The 17,066-nt window shown below is 45.6% G+C and overlaps 1 protein-coding gene across 1 annotated transcript in view; it reads right to left on the bottom strand.

The window, feature by feature from the left end:
• QPCT (glutaminyl-peptide cyclotransferase) overlaps positions 1-16,473 on the bottom strand; it is a 31,085-nt gene extending 14,612 nt beyond the window's left edge. Inside the window, exons 1-4 of the mRNA XM_066605265.1 lie at positions 16,203-16,473; positions 11,027-11,173; positions 9,427-9,708; positions 7,709-7,888 (exon numbers count right to left, since the gene is read on the bottom strand). Coding sequence (XP_066461362.1) covers positions 7,709-7,888; positions 9,427-9,708; positions 11,027-11,173; positions 16,203-16,313 — 720 coding nt within the window. The 5' untranslated portion in view covers positions 16,314-16,473. The remainder of the gene's footprint in view (positions 1-7,708; positions 7,889-9,426; positions 9,709-11,026; positions 11,174-16,202) is intronic.
• Positions 16,474-17,066: the final 593 nt, after the last annotated feature.

The following is a 17,066-nucleotide window of genomic DNA, read 5'->3' on the forward strand; positions in this document are numbered from 1 at the left end:
TGTGAGCCCAGAGAGTTACTTGAAACTAGCATCTAAGAAAACTGGATAAATTGTGTCTGATCATGACGACCCAAAATAAACAGGCCTGAGTTTAAAAAAAAAACAAAAAAAAAAAAAACATTTCTTTTTTAATTTGATTTAAATGAAAAGATACAATCCTTATCTCAGATTATGTATTCATTCACAGCTGCCAAGTATATGAATTATTGTGCAGTAAAGCGTGCAGCTACTGCAAACTAATTATTGCTGTTGGCTAGAGGTGCTTTTATTAATCTCTATGGTAACATCAAGGTTTGGAAATGTAGGTCATGTTAAGGAATTTAAGAAATCAAAAGATAAATACAGTGTACAGCGTTTACCGGCTCGGACGGGCCCATCAGGGAGCCGGTGAATTCCCCAGTAGACCCTGGGATACTCCCCCACCTTGCCGTCTTGTAGTGATTCACAACAGAGTAGGAGCAGACTGAGGTTGCTGATGTGACCACTAGGACTTCCATAATGGAAGAGTAATGACGGAAGCATGGGGAGCAGGCTATGAGAGGGGGCTACAGGGAGCAGTGCTTCTAGTGCGGTAGACATATAATGAGCTTGGTTCAGGTACATTAAAGGGTTATCCCATTACAGACAATTATGGCTGAGATGGGAATACCCATCTGAATGTGCCGGCCTGCTTGGCTGTTTCTGTACTTCTGGCCACCGCATACAGACGGGTGTTCCAATCTCACAAGTATTTATTCTGCACAGTGAACACTAGCGGGGACTCAATGATTCCAGAGGGTCCCAGTCGTCAGACCCCAGCAATTAAGCAATATTTTTGATGGGATAACCTCTTTAACAACTTCAAGTTAATTAATGTTGGATGTGCGTGAGTTAGAGTCAAGCCCACACATAATGTGGCTGGTATTGTAGTCAGTAGTTAACCCTTTATATTCTATAGATTACAGCAGTTAAAGAGACTTTGTCACCATCTTATTGCACCCCTCTTGGAGGGCAGCACAAGGTAGTGCTGGTCACACCAATTACAGTGATAGATCTGTGGTTTGGATCTGTGCAGTAGTTTTGGAGAAAATTACATTTTATTAGCAACAGCACATGCATACAGGACTACTTACAATAGTCTTTGATATTCAATAGTTGCAGGCTAGCCACAACCACCATGCCCTCCAGCCACTGATTTACTACTATCTGCCTATTACTGTGCTTAGGGCAGGGTGGGTGTGGCCTGTCTGCAGTTCATGAATATGTAAGATCAGCTTTGTGTCTCCAAGCTTCTCCAAAACTCCTGCACAGACATACACAGGACACATGTCACTGCAATCAGTGTGACAGACACTACTTTATGCTGCTTTAAGAGAGGGCTGCAAATACATGGTGACAGAATTACTTTAACCCCTTAGTGAGGAAGCCAAATTCTGGAAATCTGACATGTGCCACTTTAACATAGAATAACTCTGTAAAGGTTTGGCATATACAAGTGATTCTGACATTGTTTTTTCACCGCATAATGTATTTCATTGAGTCGGTGAAAATAGACCCTCTCAAAATAACATGAGACGTATTTTTCTGTCTATATAAGTCCTCTTTACATTTTTTCCACGTACGAGAGTGGCTGCCCATATGTTTACAGACATTTTTTCATTTTGTATAGAATTGTCCCAGATGTTTGTTTTGTTATTCACAGTTACCCAATAATTGTGTTACCATGTGGCGGTTGCGGCTCCTCCCGTGGCGGCGGTGTGCTGGGTCCCGCAGTCGGGGCGCCGCCCCCCCCCCGACTTGTGCTCCGGCTGCCGGGGGCGCGGGTGTCAAGCTGGCGTGGTAATGGTGGCTCGCGGCGCACTGCGCGCGCTCGGTAGTCCTGGCGGCGCCGTGCACGCGTGCACCTGGGAGTGTAGCTGCCGTGCACGAGCTCCCTTTTGATGTGCTATAGGGAGTTGGCTGTCTCCCTCTCTCCGCCTCTGGGCGGAGGCTTCTGTTTAAAAGTCTGGCAGTGACTGCAATCACTGCCAGTTATTGGTTTCCCTCAGGTTGCTAGCTAGTCTGCATCTGTAGGTCTTCTGCCTCTGTCAGCTTGTCTGCTATTTTGTTACCATCTGCCAGGTTGTTCCATCTGCCTCGGTACTATCAGTATTGTTTGGTGTTGGCCGTTTTCATCTGCCTGTCCTGTCGGTAGTCTACCCATTTCATCTAGGTATGCCAGCGCTCCTTCTCGGTCCCTAGATAGCATAGGGACCGCCGCCCAGTTGCCCACCTGGGGTTAGCCAGGAGTGGAGGCAAGTGGGCAGGGACAGGGGTTGCGGGTAAGATCCAGGGAAACCCGGACTGGCATATCCAGGGTAGATTACTGTAACAAATTGGTTTTAACGGGTCAACTAAAAACTATATTTATTAAAAGTGCCAAAATTGGTAAAATTTGGAAAAAATTGTAACTTTTTTCACATTTTCAACAGTAATATCCCAAATATGTGCATACTGTACAGATTTTTGCTAAAATATATATTTCCATCTGTTTTTTTTTATTCTGGACACACATTTAAAAACTTTTTTCTAACCATTTAGGAGACGTACAAATTTAACATTACTTTTTAAAATTGTGAGGAACACTGTTTTCCTACACCAAGCCAAGATTGCAAAGGCTGATAGGTGTCAGAATGATCGATACCCCAACAAATGACCCCATTTAAAGAACGACACCACTTAATATATTCACTATTTTGACCACACAGTTTTTTCCAAGAGTTAATGCAAATATGTACTTTTAAAGACATATTTTTTTTCTATAGTGCCCATGAAAATGCGCATGATTTACACCCCAAAATGGATCCCCCTGTTTGTTCTGTGTTCAGAGTCATACCCCCTGTGGCCCTAATCTTATGTCTCTATGCACAGTGGGGCGCAAACCGAAAGGAGCAATCGGTGGTTTTCTGAACAGACATTTTGCTTGAAGGTGTTTTATGCCCTATTGCCCACTTGTAGAGCTCTTGACTGGCCAAAACAAGGGAGAAATCCCAAAATATTAGGGATAAATAAAGTATACTAATGGGTTTCTTATTTTTTTTCGGACGTTTTGATATGTAATATGTATAGTTTGGGATTACAGGGCGCATATGGCTACGGCTTTTGTTAGCGTCGGCTTTGGGTTATTTTCCTTTTTATGCATATATTTCTATTTTATTCTGTAATTTTGTTTTACTTATTTATGCAATTATTTTTTTTACTATCTATGTCCCCCAGATGTCATATAAGACCACTGGGGGACATTCATTTTTTTTTTTTCATTTAACACTTTCCCATTATAGCTGGGGCATTCATAAGAGTTACAGTTACAGGGAAAAACATCCCCTGTAGTGACAGTAGTCACTGGCAGAGCTGATCAAGGTCTGCTAGGACCCTGTAGCTCTGCTGTGACATGGAATCCCGGCAGCCATCTTGCATAGTGGAAGTTATACTTCTCCTTTCACAGTTTAGTACATATCACTCATTGAGCGCTGTGTAGTAGAGAAAAGAGAAGGCAGAAAGGGTTAAAAACCTTTCCTGCCTTCTCCTTCGGGTTTTCAGCTGTGACTAAGAGCTGACAACCCGCATACTTCTGATTAATTACAGAAGCAGGGGCTTCAAACTGCCACCGTATTTTTAAAATCAGCTGGGTTTAAAGCACAGGGTCAAGCGCAGTAAATTTACAGTGGTTGGTCCTTAATGGGTTAAGGGGTGTACGGTGTATTTTGAACCCACAGTTTTTGAATGAATATAAGCAAAACAGAAGAAAAAATAACGTTTTTCATTTTTTTGGCAACTGTGTCATTTTAAAAACAGCTTTTTTGTACAGCACACATTAGAATTATGACTTTCACCCCAAAATGGATCCCCCAGTTTGTCCAGTGTTCATAAACATACCCATTGTGGCCCTAATCTTCTGTCTGTATGCACAATGGGGCCCAAGCTGAAAGGAGCATTAAAGTTCAACTGTGTTTTAACTTTTACGTGATTGCCATTATCTATTGAATAACGGGGATCACGTGACTGGAGACTGCTCACCATGGCCCTTGGTCACTGCTCCAGGCTCTCGGCTACCTTTAGTAGCCAGGAGTAAGGAGATTTTAAATTTCCCGGGCCCTCCCCAGCTTCTGCGCTTGTGTCCGCCATGTTGGCGACGGGAGCTTGCGCCGAAGTTGGGGAGAGGTCCGTGGATAAAGAACCCATCAGGGGACTTCGCTGGGGGCTTTAGGTAAGTAATTTCACCTCCCCTCACAGATCTGATCCATGACAAGAGGTGAAATGTTAACTTTTTTAGGATTGCCGTTATCCATTGGATAGTGGCGATCACGTAGCCAGGGACTGCGTACCGCGGCCCCCGTGAAATCTCCAGGCTCTCGACTACCTTTGGCAGGCAGGAGCAGGGACATTTTAAATTACCTCGGCAATCCGCGGCTTCTGCATATGCGTCTGCCACTCTAGCGACGGGCGCGTGCGCAGAAGCCAGAGTAAAGTCTGCATATAAATCCGGGGGCCTTAAGTATGTAATTTCATCTCCCCTCACACATATGATCCGTGAGGGAAGATGAGACTTAAAACTTTTTTTTTCCTTTTTATTGTACACTTTTTAAACTTTCTTTTAACTTTACATAGAAATAATATTAAACGATAACATTCTAGCTGCCAGTATGGAAGCTTATTGCCTACATTTTTTTTTCAGTTTAGATCAATGGAAGCTATAAAATCTGTATGCAATAAGCTTCCCCTAATGGTGTTAGTGTAAGTGTTATTTAAAGGGGTTGTCCCGCGCCGAAACAGGTTTTTTTTTTTTTCACCCCCCCCCCCCGGTCGGCGCGAGACAACCCCGATGCAGGGAGGTAAAGAAAGCTTACCGGAGCGCTTACCTTAATCCCCGCGCTCCGGTGACTTCAATACTTACCGCTGAAGATGGCCGCCGGGATCCTCTGTCTTCGTGGACCGCAGCTCTTCTGTGCGGTCCATTGCCGATTCCAGCCTCCTGATTGGCTGGAATCGGCACGTGACGGGGCGGAGCTACACGGAGCCTGCATTCTGCACGAGCGGCTCCATAGAAGATTGCAGAAGACCCGGACTGCGCAAGCGCGGCTAATTTGGCCATCGGAGGGCGAAAATTAGTCGGCACCATGGAGACGAGGACGCCAGCAACGGAGCAGGTAAGTAAAAAACTTTTTATAACTTCTGTATGGCTCATAATTAATGCACAATGTACATTACAAAGTGCATTATTATGGCCATACAGAAGTGTATAGACCCACTTGCTGCCGCGGGACAACCCCTTTAATTCAACATGTAGGATTATGAGAAAAGAAGCAGGAGGATTTGGAGCATTGTATAAGAATGGAGTTCCAACCCTTGGAATGATGTACTATTGTAATTGAGAATTTATATAAAGTGAAATGTCTATTTCATTATCTGAGCCAGCAGGCAGGATGTGCTGGTCACATCTCTACTGCTGGCAGTTTATCACTATATACAGCTTTAACCCCTTCCCTCCCCATGACGTAAGGGTACACCATGGGGGTGGGGTACTTGCCGCAAAATGACAGACCCTTACGTCATAGGGATAGCGCAAGATCATGACAGATCTCGCGCTATCCGGCAGCGGGAGACGGCTGTCACTGATAGCCGGCCTCCTGCTGTTAACCCCTTTCTTACCGCGATCTAAGTAGATCGCGGCAGGGAAAGGGTTCACAGAGGGAGCGCTCCCTCTGTGACTTCAGCCGGCTCTCGCAATGTTATCGCAGAGAGCCCGGCTGGTTGCCATGGCAACAGAATGCAGGATACCGGCTTGCTGTATTGCCAGTGCCTGTGATCGCTGTAATAAGCAATAAGTCATTGCAGGAGAGACGTCCTGCAATGCCTTATCACAGCGATCATCAGTGCTGCAGTGTAAGTCCCTCAGAGGGACACAGATGGTGTAAAAAGAAGATCAAAATAATGTACTAAAAATAAAAATGTAAAAAAACATGTAAAAAAATAAACTTTATGCATTTTCTCATATTAGCATAAACCCCCCCCCATATTTGGTATCGTCATATCCGTAACGACGCGTACAATAAATTGGACATGCTTTTTATCCTGCACGGTAAAAAGCGTAAAAAAAAAACGCTAAAAAACGTATGTACCCCAAAATGGTACCAATAAAAACTACAACTCGTCTTGCAAAAAATAAGCCCTCACAGAGCGTTGTCCATGGAAAAATAAAAAAAGTTACAGGACTTTGAATGCAGTAATTTAGAAATAAAAAATAATTTCCAAAAAAAGGGTTTTTATTGCAGAAAAGTGGAAAAAATAATAAAAATATAAGAAATTTGGTATCGCTGTAACCGTACCGACCCGCAGAAAAAATGTGTGTCATTTATGCTACATGATTAACGCTTAAAAAAAAAAATCTGTGGCAGAATTGATGTGTTTTCTCTCCCTGCGATCATAGAAAAAAAAAATTAAAGTTTTACAATATAGTCTATGTACCCAAAAGTGGCACCAATAAAATCTAGTTTGCCACGCAAAAAAACAAGCCCTTATAAGGCCGCGTCGACGGAAAAATAAAAAATTTATGGCTTTTGAAAAATGGAGATGAAAATTCACAAAAAAAATCGTTTGGTCCTCAACGCCAAAATAGGCCATGTCCTTAAGGAGTTAATAGAAACGCACGCACATAACCTCAGGCGTCACTTGGCAACACGCTGCTCACCACTCCCCTCTCCCCTCCATTGAACACCAAAGATGTCGCCTGCATTCCACCTGAAACCACGTGATGATGGACATGCAGGACCGGATGCAAGAAGACCTTAAATGGTCTACTCCATCACCGGCTTGGACGTATAGCTTACACAATTTCTGGCATGCCCATAAAGGGCGGGAAGTTTTAACATGCTGTAAAGAGATACTGTATGCCTACAAATAAATCGGAGTCAAGGAAGACTTTCTACACTGAGTCTGTCTCGGTGTCAATTTTCTTCCATTGTGCGCACAATCTGTGAACGTAAATCAGGAAGGGTGCAAACATTCCTATTGATAACGCCGTGGATCCTTAAAATCCACGACACTATGAAATTAATCAGTTCAGGGTTCTAGACCTGAAAACAAAATAAGGTTTTAAGCTGCCAGTCCAGTGCTCCTTCAGCCCACTGCTTTTTCTCCTGCCTCATGTAACCATGCACACTCAGCTTGCTTCATTTCAGTAGAGACCGGGGCTTGCGCCACTATCAGCATATCGCACCTCTGTGACCCACACCTATCTTGAGTGAGGGGGGTCTACCACCTCCAGCCACCCTGAATGTGGTGGCCAGGAGGACAGAAATAGTTTAGTGTCTTATGGTACAGCATTTTCATAACTCCAATAGAAGTCAATGAGAGTTGCGCAAACAGTGTAGCACAGCAAGCTATTTTATTTTCGGAACTCAGAAGCTGAAAAAAACAACATAGCAACTGCGCTGTGCTATTTACAAAGTGGCTCATTGACATCTGTGAGATTTAGGGAAACAATGTAGCGAAGCTCAGTTATTTCTGTCATTCCAACCGTCTCGTAATCAACAATTTTCCCATGTCAGCCATGTTTGACAGAGATAGGAACATCCCTTTTAAGTTACAAGACTACTAACATTTTACTTTTTCCACATTTCTATAAGTATCCTATAAGCGTTTTTTATGTATACAGTATTAAAAAGCACACAAACCACTACTTAATACTTACAATCCCATTAAGTTGATTTGTGTTTTCAGCATTGGGTGGGTGTGGACTATTTTCCATCTTCTGGGCTAAATGCTGAGATCCATAAAGAGAGTCATATTGATTCCACTGAAGGAATGCTTCTTCACCGTCAAAGAAAATTAACTTAAGGGAAAGATCTGGTTTTGATTCGGAGCTTCTTTTCTATATAAATAAAACATTAAAAACATTTTTAAAAAATCTGAAAATTACAAGACTTCAACAGTCAGGCTGGATTCAGACGAACGTATATCGGCTGGGTTTTCACGCCAAGCCGATATATGGCGTCTCTCTCTGCAGGGGGAGGAGGCTGGAAGAGCCAGGAGCAGTGCTCTGAGCTCCCGCCCCCTCTCCACCCCTCTGCACTTTTTGCAATGAGGAGAGGCAGGGCAGGGGCGGGGCTAATTCTCTGAACTTAGCCCTGCCCCATCCCGCCTCCTTTCATTGCAAATAGTGCAGATGGGCGGAGAGGAGGCAGAGAGGGGGTGGGAGCTCAGAGCACTGCTCCTGGCTCTTCCATCCTCCCCGCCCCCCTGCAGATGAGGACACCGTATATCGGCTCGGCGTGAAAACCGAGCCGATATACGGTCGTCTGAATCCACCCTCAAGACAATAACTTCATTGCACTTGCAGTTCAGCTCACTTAAAAAACCCACACATGGGCGGATTTTTGCTGCAGAATCCGCGGCGGGCGTCCGTGGATACGCAGCAAATACCATCCATAGCATGCTATGGGAAATCGATTCTTCCTGCACATGAGAGGAAATCAATTGCGGTTTCTGCTCGTGGTGGAAACAAACAAACAATTTTAAAAATCGCAGCTTGCTCCATTTTTGCGCAAATGACTTCCATTGAAGTCAATGGATGCCGTCCGACCCACGGCCCAGCTGCAATTAACATTTTACTTAGCACAGGAAAAATAAACATTAAAAAAAAAATCGGCCAGAGCCAGAAATCGCTGCGGGAAACCCACATGCGGAATCCGGCTCTGCCATGGGCAGGCAGCCTAAAAAAGGGGTTGCCCTACAAAAATTATTGAATCCAACCCATAATCATAATCATTTTTTGTATTTACATTTATTTTAAAAATGTTTATATCCCCAGATATTCCAGAAATAATTAGAACAGAACTACCCGAAGAGCCTTTTTGTCTCCACTCCACCTCAGTAAATGTTCCAAGATGGTCACACATACTCAGTCTGGCTTCTACGCAGTAATGCTATCTCACTCTATTATCACTTGCTCAGCATCTCTTCTAACATCAGAGAAGACGCGGGAAGTTCAGAAATAGCCGGCACTATGTACCCAGTGGAGCAGAGAAAGAAGCAAGACTGAGCATGTGTGACCACTTTGGAATAATTACTGAAGTGGACACAGATTAGAGACAACAGGCATCAAGTTCTAACATTAGTCCTGGAATATCTGGTGATATAAACTTTTTTTTAAATAAAAGTACAGAGTTTCTGGCAGCCATTTCAATTGCCCCTGAATTAAATTTTCAAACAATGGAAAACTTAGGCTTGCCTAGTACTTCTAAGGCCATCTTCACATATGGTGGAAATGCCAGAGTCGCAGTGGTAATTCCGCAGCATTTACTGTACAAGTCATGTGGAGGAGTTTTCAACAATCTGCTGGAAAATGTCTGCAATGAATTCACAATATACTTACGTAAATCTGGCTTCACACACAGTATTTTATCATACCTTTAACTGCTGAAGACGATAGTCCAGCGCTCTGGCGAGCTCTAATAGCATTGCACATGGTACAGCTGAATCTGTAGCTCCAATGAATATTTTACCATCCCACCGGGGACTGAAGTATTTTGAATCATAATGGCAGCCAAGAACCAAGTGACGTTTTGCTGAAGGATTGAGAGTGCCAATAATATTTGAGAATGCCAAATATCCAAAAGGAGTTTGACTTTGAAATGTATCTTCTTCTATACGCCACCCAGCTTGAAGTCTCTGCAGTCGCTCTTTAATGTGCTATTAACAGAAAAGCAAAGGAAAACATTAAACTATCATCAAAGTGACTAAATCATTTTTTAAATCCAGTACATGAAATAAGATAAAAATAAGAGGCACAACCACAATCTGTAATACAGGTCTCATTTTTAAAATTCACCAGCAATACAAAAATTATTAAAAATGTGGCTACAATCATGCCACAACAGAATACAGAAAATACATGTCAAATGCCCCCAAAATGGAATATGTGAATTCCCAATTACACACATAGGCACAAGAGTATACAGAAAATAATAAAAATACAAGAGCAATAAATTGTGGTGGTACTGCTGAGTACCTTTGTAGGCAGAATAAAAATAGACAGTGTGTAAGAATTTATCTTAGGGCGCATTCACACGACCGTATATCGGCTGGGTTTTCACGCCCAGCCGATATACGGCAGAGAGGGGGCGTGAGCTCAGAGCACTGCTCCCAGCTCTTCCAGCCTCCTCCCCCTGCAGAGAGAGATGCCGTATATCGGCTGGGCGTGAATACCCAGCCGATATACGGTCGTCTGAATGCACCCTTAAAGTGTACTTGGCCTTTCAGAATAAGCCGTTGTGTGTGCACAAGAGGAGTAACACCATGTGTGGTGTCAAATGACTTGTACACTGTATTTTTTCCCCATTTGCCCCTCTGCAGGGCATTTGATTTTCCATCCTCTAAGGACTGCTGGGAGGAGCCTGTTGCTGTGCTATGTTCTCTTGACTGTACACAGAGAACTTCAAAGACTCTGCTGTCTATAACACACACATACAACCTGATCATGTTGGAGTGTAGAGCGAGCTCTAGTAGTGTAGATGTGTAGTAACAGCAGCAGATATAGCAGCATTAGCTCCAAGATTCAGGTATGTGTACTAGAGTCGTTCCCTCCCTCTGCTCCCCCTCCTTTCTGCTCTCTGCATACAGTTCAATGAGCAGAATGACTGATATCCCTGCAATACTGTCCTAGCATCCTTTTCCAATCATGTGAGAGCAGACAGAGAGAAGCAAGGTAGGGGAGGGGATTTTTCAGCACAAAAACATTATTCAAGATAAATGACGCAAATAACAGTTTTGCTCATTATCAGCCTGGCTACCATAAAAGTACAAGTTGTCTGAAAAGTTAGAGCTTATCCACATGGGCGTGATTTCACTGCGTATTATGCACGCGATGCACGCCTGGGCAGTACACGGTGATTGGAGTCAGTTAACTTCCCCCTTTTAAAAAATCATAACTCGTTTAAATGGGCCTTTCAGGATTTTTTTTGTTTACATAGGTCCATGTGAATATACTTTTCTATAGAGCATTACTCACTTGCCGCACAGCAAAATTCCCTGGTGATCCGGAAAATCTTTCAATAAGCATAGGCCTTAAGTCATTTTTCCACATGTTAGAAATATCTGTTTGGGATACAACACGCCGTACATCAGCTGTGCGCAAAACCAGGGGGCGATGTGAATTCTGTAAAGGAATATAAACATTAATTAGAAATGAACATTATATAGATTATGCAGCCAGAGCACTAAACCCGCTTGCCTAATATTTTGTAGGTAGCGGTCATGTAGATAAAACAGCTCTGAACTGTCATGGCATGGACTCCACAAAACTTTGAAGGTGTACTGTGGGCTCTGGCGCAGATGTTAGCAGGAACTCCTTCTGTCAGTTGTGAGGTGGGCCTCCAAGAATACAACTTTTTCCAACACATCCCATAGGCACTCGATCATACACTTGGAGATCAGTTTAGGAATTTGCAGGCCTAGTCAACACTTGATCTCTTTGGCATGTTCCTCAGACCATTCCTGAACAAGATTTACGGGTTAGAGGGCTGAAAGGTGCCCGTGTCATGCGGGTATGTTCACACAGAGCACTTTCAAATGGATATTCTGTGCCCAAATCCACATCCCAATGCTTTCAGTGGTAATCCACCCCATAGTTCTTATAGGGTGCATTTCTCTAACCTGGGCTTTGAAATCCACATTGTGATATGCCACTTAATGGACGCATATTCCACAACAAATAGGAAATCCACAAAGAATCTCTGGCAAATCTGTGTGTTAAAATAAGAAATACATGTAAAAAATCCATGATGAAATGTACAGATTTCTGATGCAAATTTCTCTTGAAATCTGCGCCAACTTTTCTGACACGGATTTCTGTCATGTGAACAAACCTTTAGTGAATACTACGGCCATTAAACAGGTTTTGCAAGCATTTACACTGATGACCTATCCTCAGGATAAGTCATTCATAGTTGACTGGGGTCCACCACTCGGGATTCCCACCAATCAACTGATCCTCTGGTCCGCTCTTAGTGCAGTGGAGCCAGACGTCTGCATTATGTTTGGAGATGGAAGTGTAGTAGAAAAGCTTCACTCTCAATGAAATCAGTGGGAGGGATGCCTTCTATGACTCTTCTGGCTCCAACCCCAATACAGATCTCTGACTCCGCTTCACTGACAGCGGGCAAGAGACTCAGATAATCATCAGAGATCCCGAGCAACGGACTCCTGCCAATCAACGATTGATGACCTGTTCTAAGGATAGGTCACCAATAGTAAATGTCCAGAAAACCCCTTTTAGAGGTATGTCTACTTGTCACATGAATAACAAAGGTGTCCCAGCAGAACATTGCCCAGAGAATCAGCTTGCCTTCTTCCCATAGTGCATCCTGGTGCCATCTCTTTCCCAGGTACATAATGCAAGCGCACCCAGCATCCTCCTAATGTAAAAAAAAAAAAAACATGACACATGAAGTCAGGCCACTTTCTTCTCTTGCTTCATGGTCCAGTTCTGATGCTTACATTCCCTTTGTAGATACATTAGCTGGGGTTAGCTTGGGCACTTGATTCGTCAGTGGCCATTCAGCCACATATGTAGCAAGCTGTGATCCACTGTGTCTTCTTGACACTTTTCTATCAGCATGTAACATGTTAAGTAATTTATGTTACAATAGTTGTTTGGTGGTATCAGACAAAACTGGCTAGCCTTCACCTCCTACGTGCATCAGTGAGCCTTGAGAGAAATTAAACTGGTAAATAAAGCTTACCCCCCGTCTGTCTAATCTTGAGACCTGTTTCTCTGCCCCCGGCCATTACAACAGCAGTATGGCTGTCGGCCAACTGTTTGTCCCTCAGGCACAACACTCGCATGATCCTCTTTATGCAGTTGTATGTTATGGAGACTCTAGGCAAGAAAATTCACCCATCTCAATCATTCTGTGCCAGGGGAGCTAGAGATATGATCAAGGAGGGCATCATTCACATTGTGCTGTAGCCTCCCGATGGCCTACCGTCCTGAAAGGCTGTCAGGATTGCCAGAAAAGGCATCCAGTCCGAACCGGAAAACAGAGACTAAAGCTGCAAGCTTTGCTTACCATTTCAACAAGTTTCCTTTACACACAGGCGCTGCAAGCAAACAATGTAATATTTGCAGTACCCATAAATAAACACTTAAAACGGATTTTGTCATTACTACAGAAAATAATTTCCAGCCGCTGGGCGCTCTGTAAAATTAAAACTAGATCATACTCACCTCTCGTTGCCCCTGAAATGCAGCAGAGCACTCACACGGCCCCCAATTCTAGCTTCCGGGTAGACAGCACAGCAGAAGTCACGTGATCGCTGTGGCCAACCAGAGGCTATGACATCACTGTCCTAAACTCCTGGCATCATGGTGCCCAGGATGTCAGCACTGATGAAAGGAGTGCTGAAAGTGATGGCGCAGCCGCTGCTTGGCTGCAGCAGTCACATGACGTCCGCGGGCCGATGCTGCACTTCAGGAGGCTGAGGAGGGTAGAGAATGCTACATTTTTTCAATTTAGGGCTTAAACAAACGAACATGTTTGTGAACATCTCCGCACTCGTGAGACTCGCCCACAAAACCGGACAAAGTGAACCCATTGATTGCAAAGAGTTCGTTCTGATGAATGCGAGAAGAGATAAGTCCTGCGCCATCCTTCTGAGTGTTACGTGAGAGGAGATAAGTCCTGCGCCATCCTTCTGAGTGTTACGTGAGAAGAGATAAGTCCTGCGCCATCCTTCTGAGTGTTACGTGAGAGGAGATAAGTCCTGCGCCATCCTTCTGAGTGTTACGTGAGAGGAGATAAGTCCTGCGCCATCCTTCTGAGTGTTACGTGAGAAGAGATAAGTCCTGCGCCATCCTTCTGAGTGTTACGTGAGAGGAGATAAGTCCTGCGCAATCCTTCTGAGTGTTACGTGAGAGGAGATAAGTCCTGCGCCATCCTTCTGAGTGTTACGTGAGAGGAGATAAGTCCTGCGCCATCCTTCTGAGTGTTACGTGAGAGGAGATAAGTCCTGCGCCATCCTTCTGAGTGTTACGTGAGAGGAGATAAGTCCTGCGCCATCCTTCTGAGTGTTACGTGAGAGGAGATAAGTCCTGCGCCATCCTTCTGAGTGTTACGTGAGAAGAGATAAGTCCTGCGCCATCCTTCTGAGTGTTACGTGAGAGGAGATAAGTCCTGCGCAATCCTTCTGAGTGTTACGTGAGAGGAGATAAGTCCTGCGCCATCCTTCTGAGTGTTACGTGAGAGGAGATAAGTCCTGCGCCATCCTTCTGAGTGTTACGTGAGAGGAGATAAGTCCTGCGCCATCCTTCTGAGTGTTACGTGAGAGGAGATAAGTCCTGCGCCATCCTTCTGAGTGTTACGTGAGAGGAGATAAGTCCTGCGCCATCCCTCTGAGTGTTACGTGAGAAGAGATAAGTCCTGCGCCATCCTTCTCAGTGTTACGTGAGAAGAGATAAGTCCTGCGCCATCCCTCTGAGTGTTACGTGAGAAGAGATAAGTCCTGCGCCATCCCTCTGAGTGTTACGTGAGAAGAGATAAGTCCTGCGCCATCCCTCTGAGTGTTACGTGAGAAGAGATACGTCCAGCGCCATCCTTCTGAGTGTTACGTGAGAAGAGATAAGTCCTGCGCCATCCTTCTGAGTGTTACGTGAGAGGAGATAAGTCCTGCGCCATCCTTCTCAGTGTTACGTGAGAGGAGATAAGTCCTGCGCCATCCTTCTCAGTGTTACGTGAGAAGAGATAAGTCCTGCGCCATCCCTCTGAGTGTTACGTGAGAAGAGATAAGTCCTGCGCCATCCCTCTGAGTGTTACGTGAGAAGAGATAAGTCCTGCGCCATCCCTCTGAGTGTTACGTGAGAAGAGATAAGTCCTGCGCCATCCCTCTGAGTGTTACGTGAGAAGAGATAAGTCCTGCGCCATCCTTCTGAGTGTTACGTGAGAGGAGATAAGTCCTGCGCAATCCTTCTGAGTGTTACGTGAGAGGAGATAAGTCCTGCGCAATCCTTCTGAGTGTTACGTGAGAGGAGATAAGTCCTGCGCAATCCTTCTGAGTGTTACGTGAGAGGAGATAAGTCCTGCGCCATCCTTCTGAGTGTTACGTGAGAGGAGATAAGTCCTGCGCAATCCTTCTGAGTGTTACGTGAGAGGAGATAAGTCCTGCGCCATCCTTCTGAGTGTTACGTGAGAGGAGATAAGTCCTGCGCCATCCTTCTGAGTGTTACGTGAGAGGAGATAAGTCCTGCGCCATCCTTCTGAGTGTTACGTGAGAGGAGATAAGTCCTGCGCCATCCTTCTGAGTGTTACGTGAGAGGAGATAAGTCCTGCGCCATCCTTCTGAGTGTTACGTGAGAGGAGATAAGTCCTGCGCCATCCTTCTGAGTGTTACGCAGACTTAAGTCTATGGCAGGTTAAAAAAAGCAAGGCAGAGGATGTGGCATCGCGGATACCCTTGTTCATGCGCAAATATGCATATTTGCGCATATGTTCAGCTGTGGAAGCCCTTATGGTGGCCCAGGGGCCGTATATTTCTTTGTAGTAATGAGGAAACCCCTTTACAGCACAAGATAATGCCACCATATTCCAGCCGGATATCTTCATTCACAGCCAGTCACCCAGTATCAGCATGGTGGACCAGCCTGAACATAGGAGGAGGTCGGCATGAAGGCGTCCAGTCAGGAGAGGAAGCGGCACATAATAATCCCCTCACCACCGGCACCTCCTGCCGACCGTCTGCTGTCACCACAGAGGCATCAGCGGGCGTACAGCTGTTAGCACACCGGAGGTGTCACCATGGTCAGCTATTACCACACTGAAGGTACCTCCGTACTGTCAGGCATTACCACACCGGAGGTACCTCTGTGCTCAGCTGTTACCACACCGGCGGCTCCTTCTGTACAGAGATTACCACACCATTAGTACCTCTATACTGGCACATATTACCACACCGGCGGCTCCTCTGTGCAGACATTACCCCACCATTAGTACCTCTATAGTCACATATTACCACACGGGCGGCTCGTCTGTGCAGACATTACCACACCATTAGTACCTCTATACTGTCACATATTACCACACCGGCGGCTCCTCTGTGCTCACATATTTTCACCCAATCTTCCACAATGCCCGGCACTCCCCCGGTCCCTGACCAGCTGCACATCACCCCGCACTGACTAGTAATGCACCTACTTTCTCGGCGGTCCACTGAGCGCCCCCGTCCTGCCCGCCACACACAGCCCATAGGGAGACGGCAGCGAGCAGGCAGACGGACATGGCCCCGTGCGTCCTCCGGCTCTCCATACGGACCGGGTCAGTCTCCACTCGCTGGCTGACTAGCAGGACGGAAGAAGTCAAATCTAGGGCGGAGACACGGCGGACTCCTTCAGCAGATGTGGGACGTGTGTGCTAGATAGCAGAGGTGGAAGGAAGACAACATAGAACGTCATCCCGGGGCCGACCGTCATGGGGCTCCGGGGGAGGACTGGGGGCTCGGCGGATGTAGGGAGAGGCTTGTGTTACTGATGGAAGGGCGGACGAGCGGCGCTCCCTACTTGTCACACAGCAGCCTTACTCCTCACCTGCCCGCGGGGACCTTCCACAGGTGTCCCTCCTCACCTACCTGCATGTACCTTCCACAGGTGTCCCTCATCACCTGCCCACAGGGACCTTCCACAGGTGTCCCTCATCACCTGCCCACAGGGACCTTCCACAGGTGTCCCTCATCACCTGCCGGCAGGTACCTTCCACAGGCATTCTTGCTTACCTGCCCACAAGTACCTTCCACAGATGTCCGTCCTCACCCGTCTGCAGGGTCCTTGAACAGGTGTCCCTCCTCACCTGCCCGCAGGGACCTTTCACAGGTGTCCCTCCTCACCTGCCCGCAGGTTCCTTTCACAGGCGTCCCCGCTCACCTGCCCACAATATACCTTCCACAGGTGTCCCCACTCACCTGTTTGCATGTATCCGGCCGGAACTGGAAGGTTTTCATGAGAAAATACAAAAATCTGATTTTCTTTCACAGAATGGCTATACGGTCACAATAGAACAATGCAA

Source organism: Eleutherodactylus coqui, chromosome 1 (assembly GCF_035609145.1).
Source record: "Eleutherodactylus coqui strain aEleCoq1 chromosome 1, aEleCoq1.hap1, whole genome shotgun sequence".
In the NCBI taxonomy this organism is placed as follows: domain Eukaryota; kingdom Metazoa; phylum Chordata; class Amphibia; order Anura; family Eleutherodactylidae; genus Eleutherodactylus; species Eleutherodactylus coqui.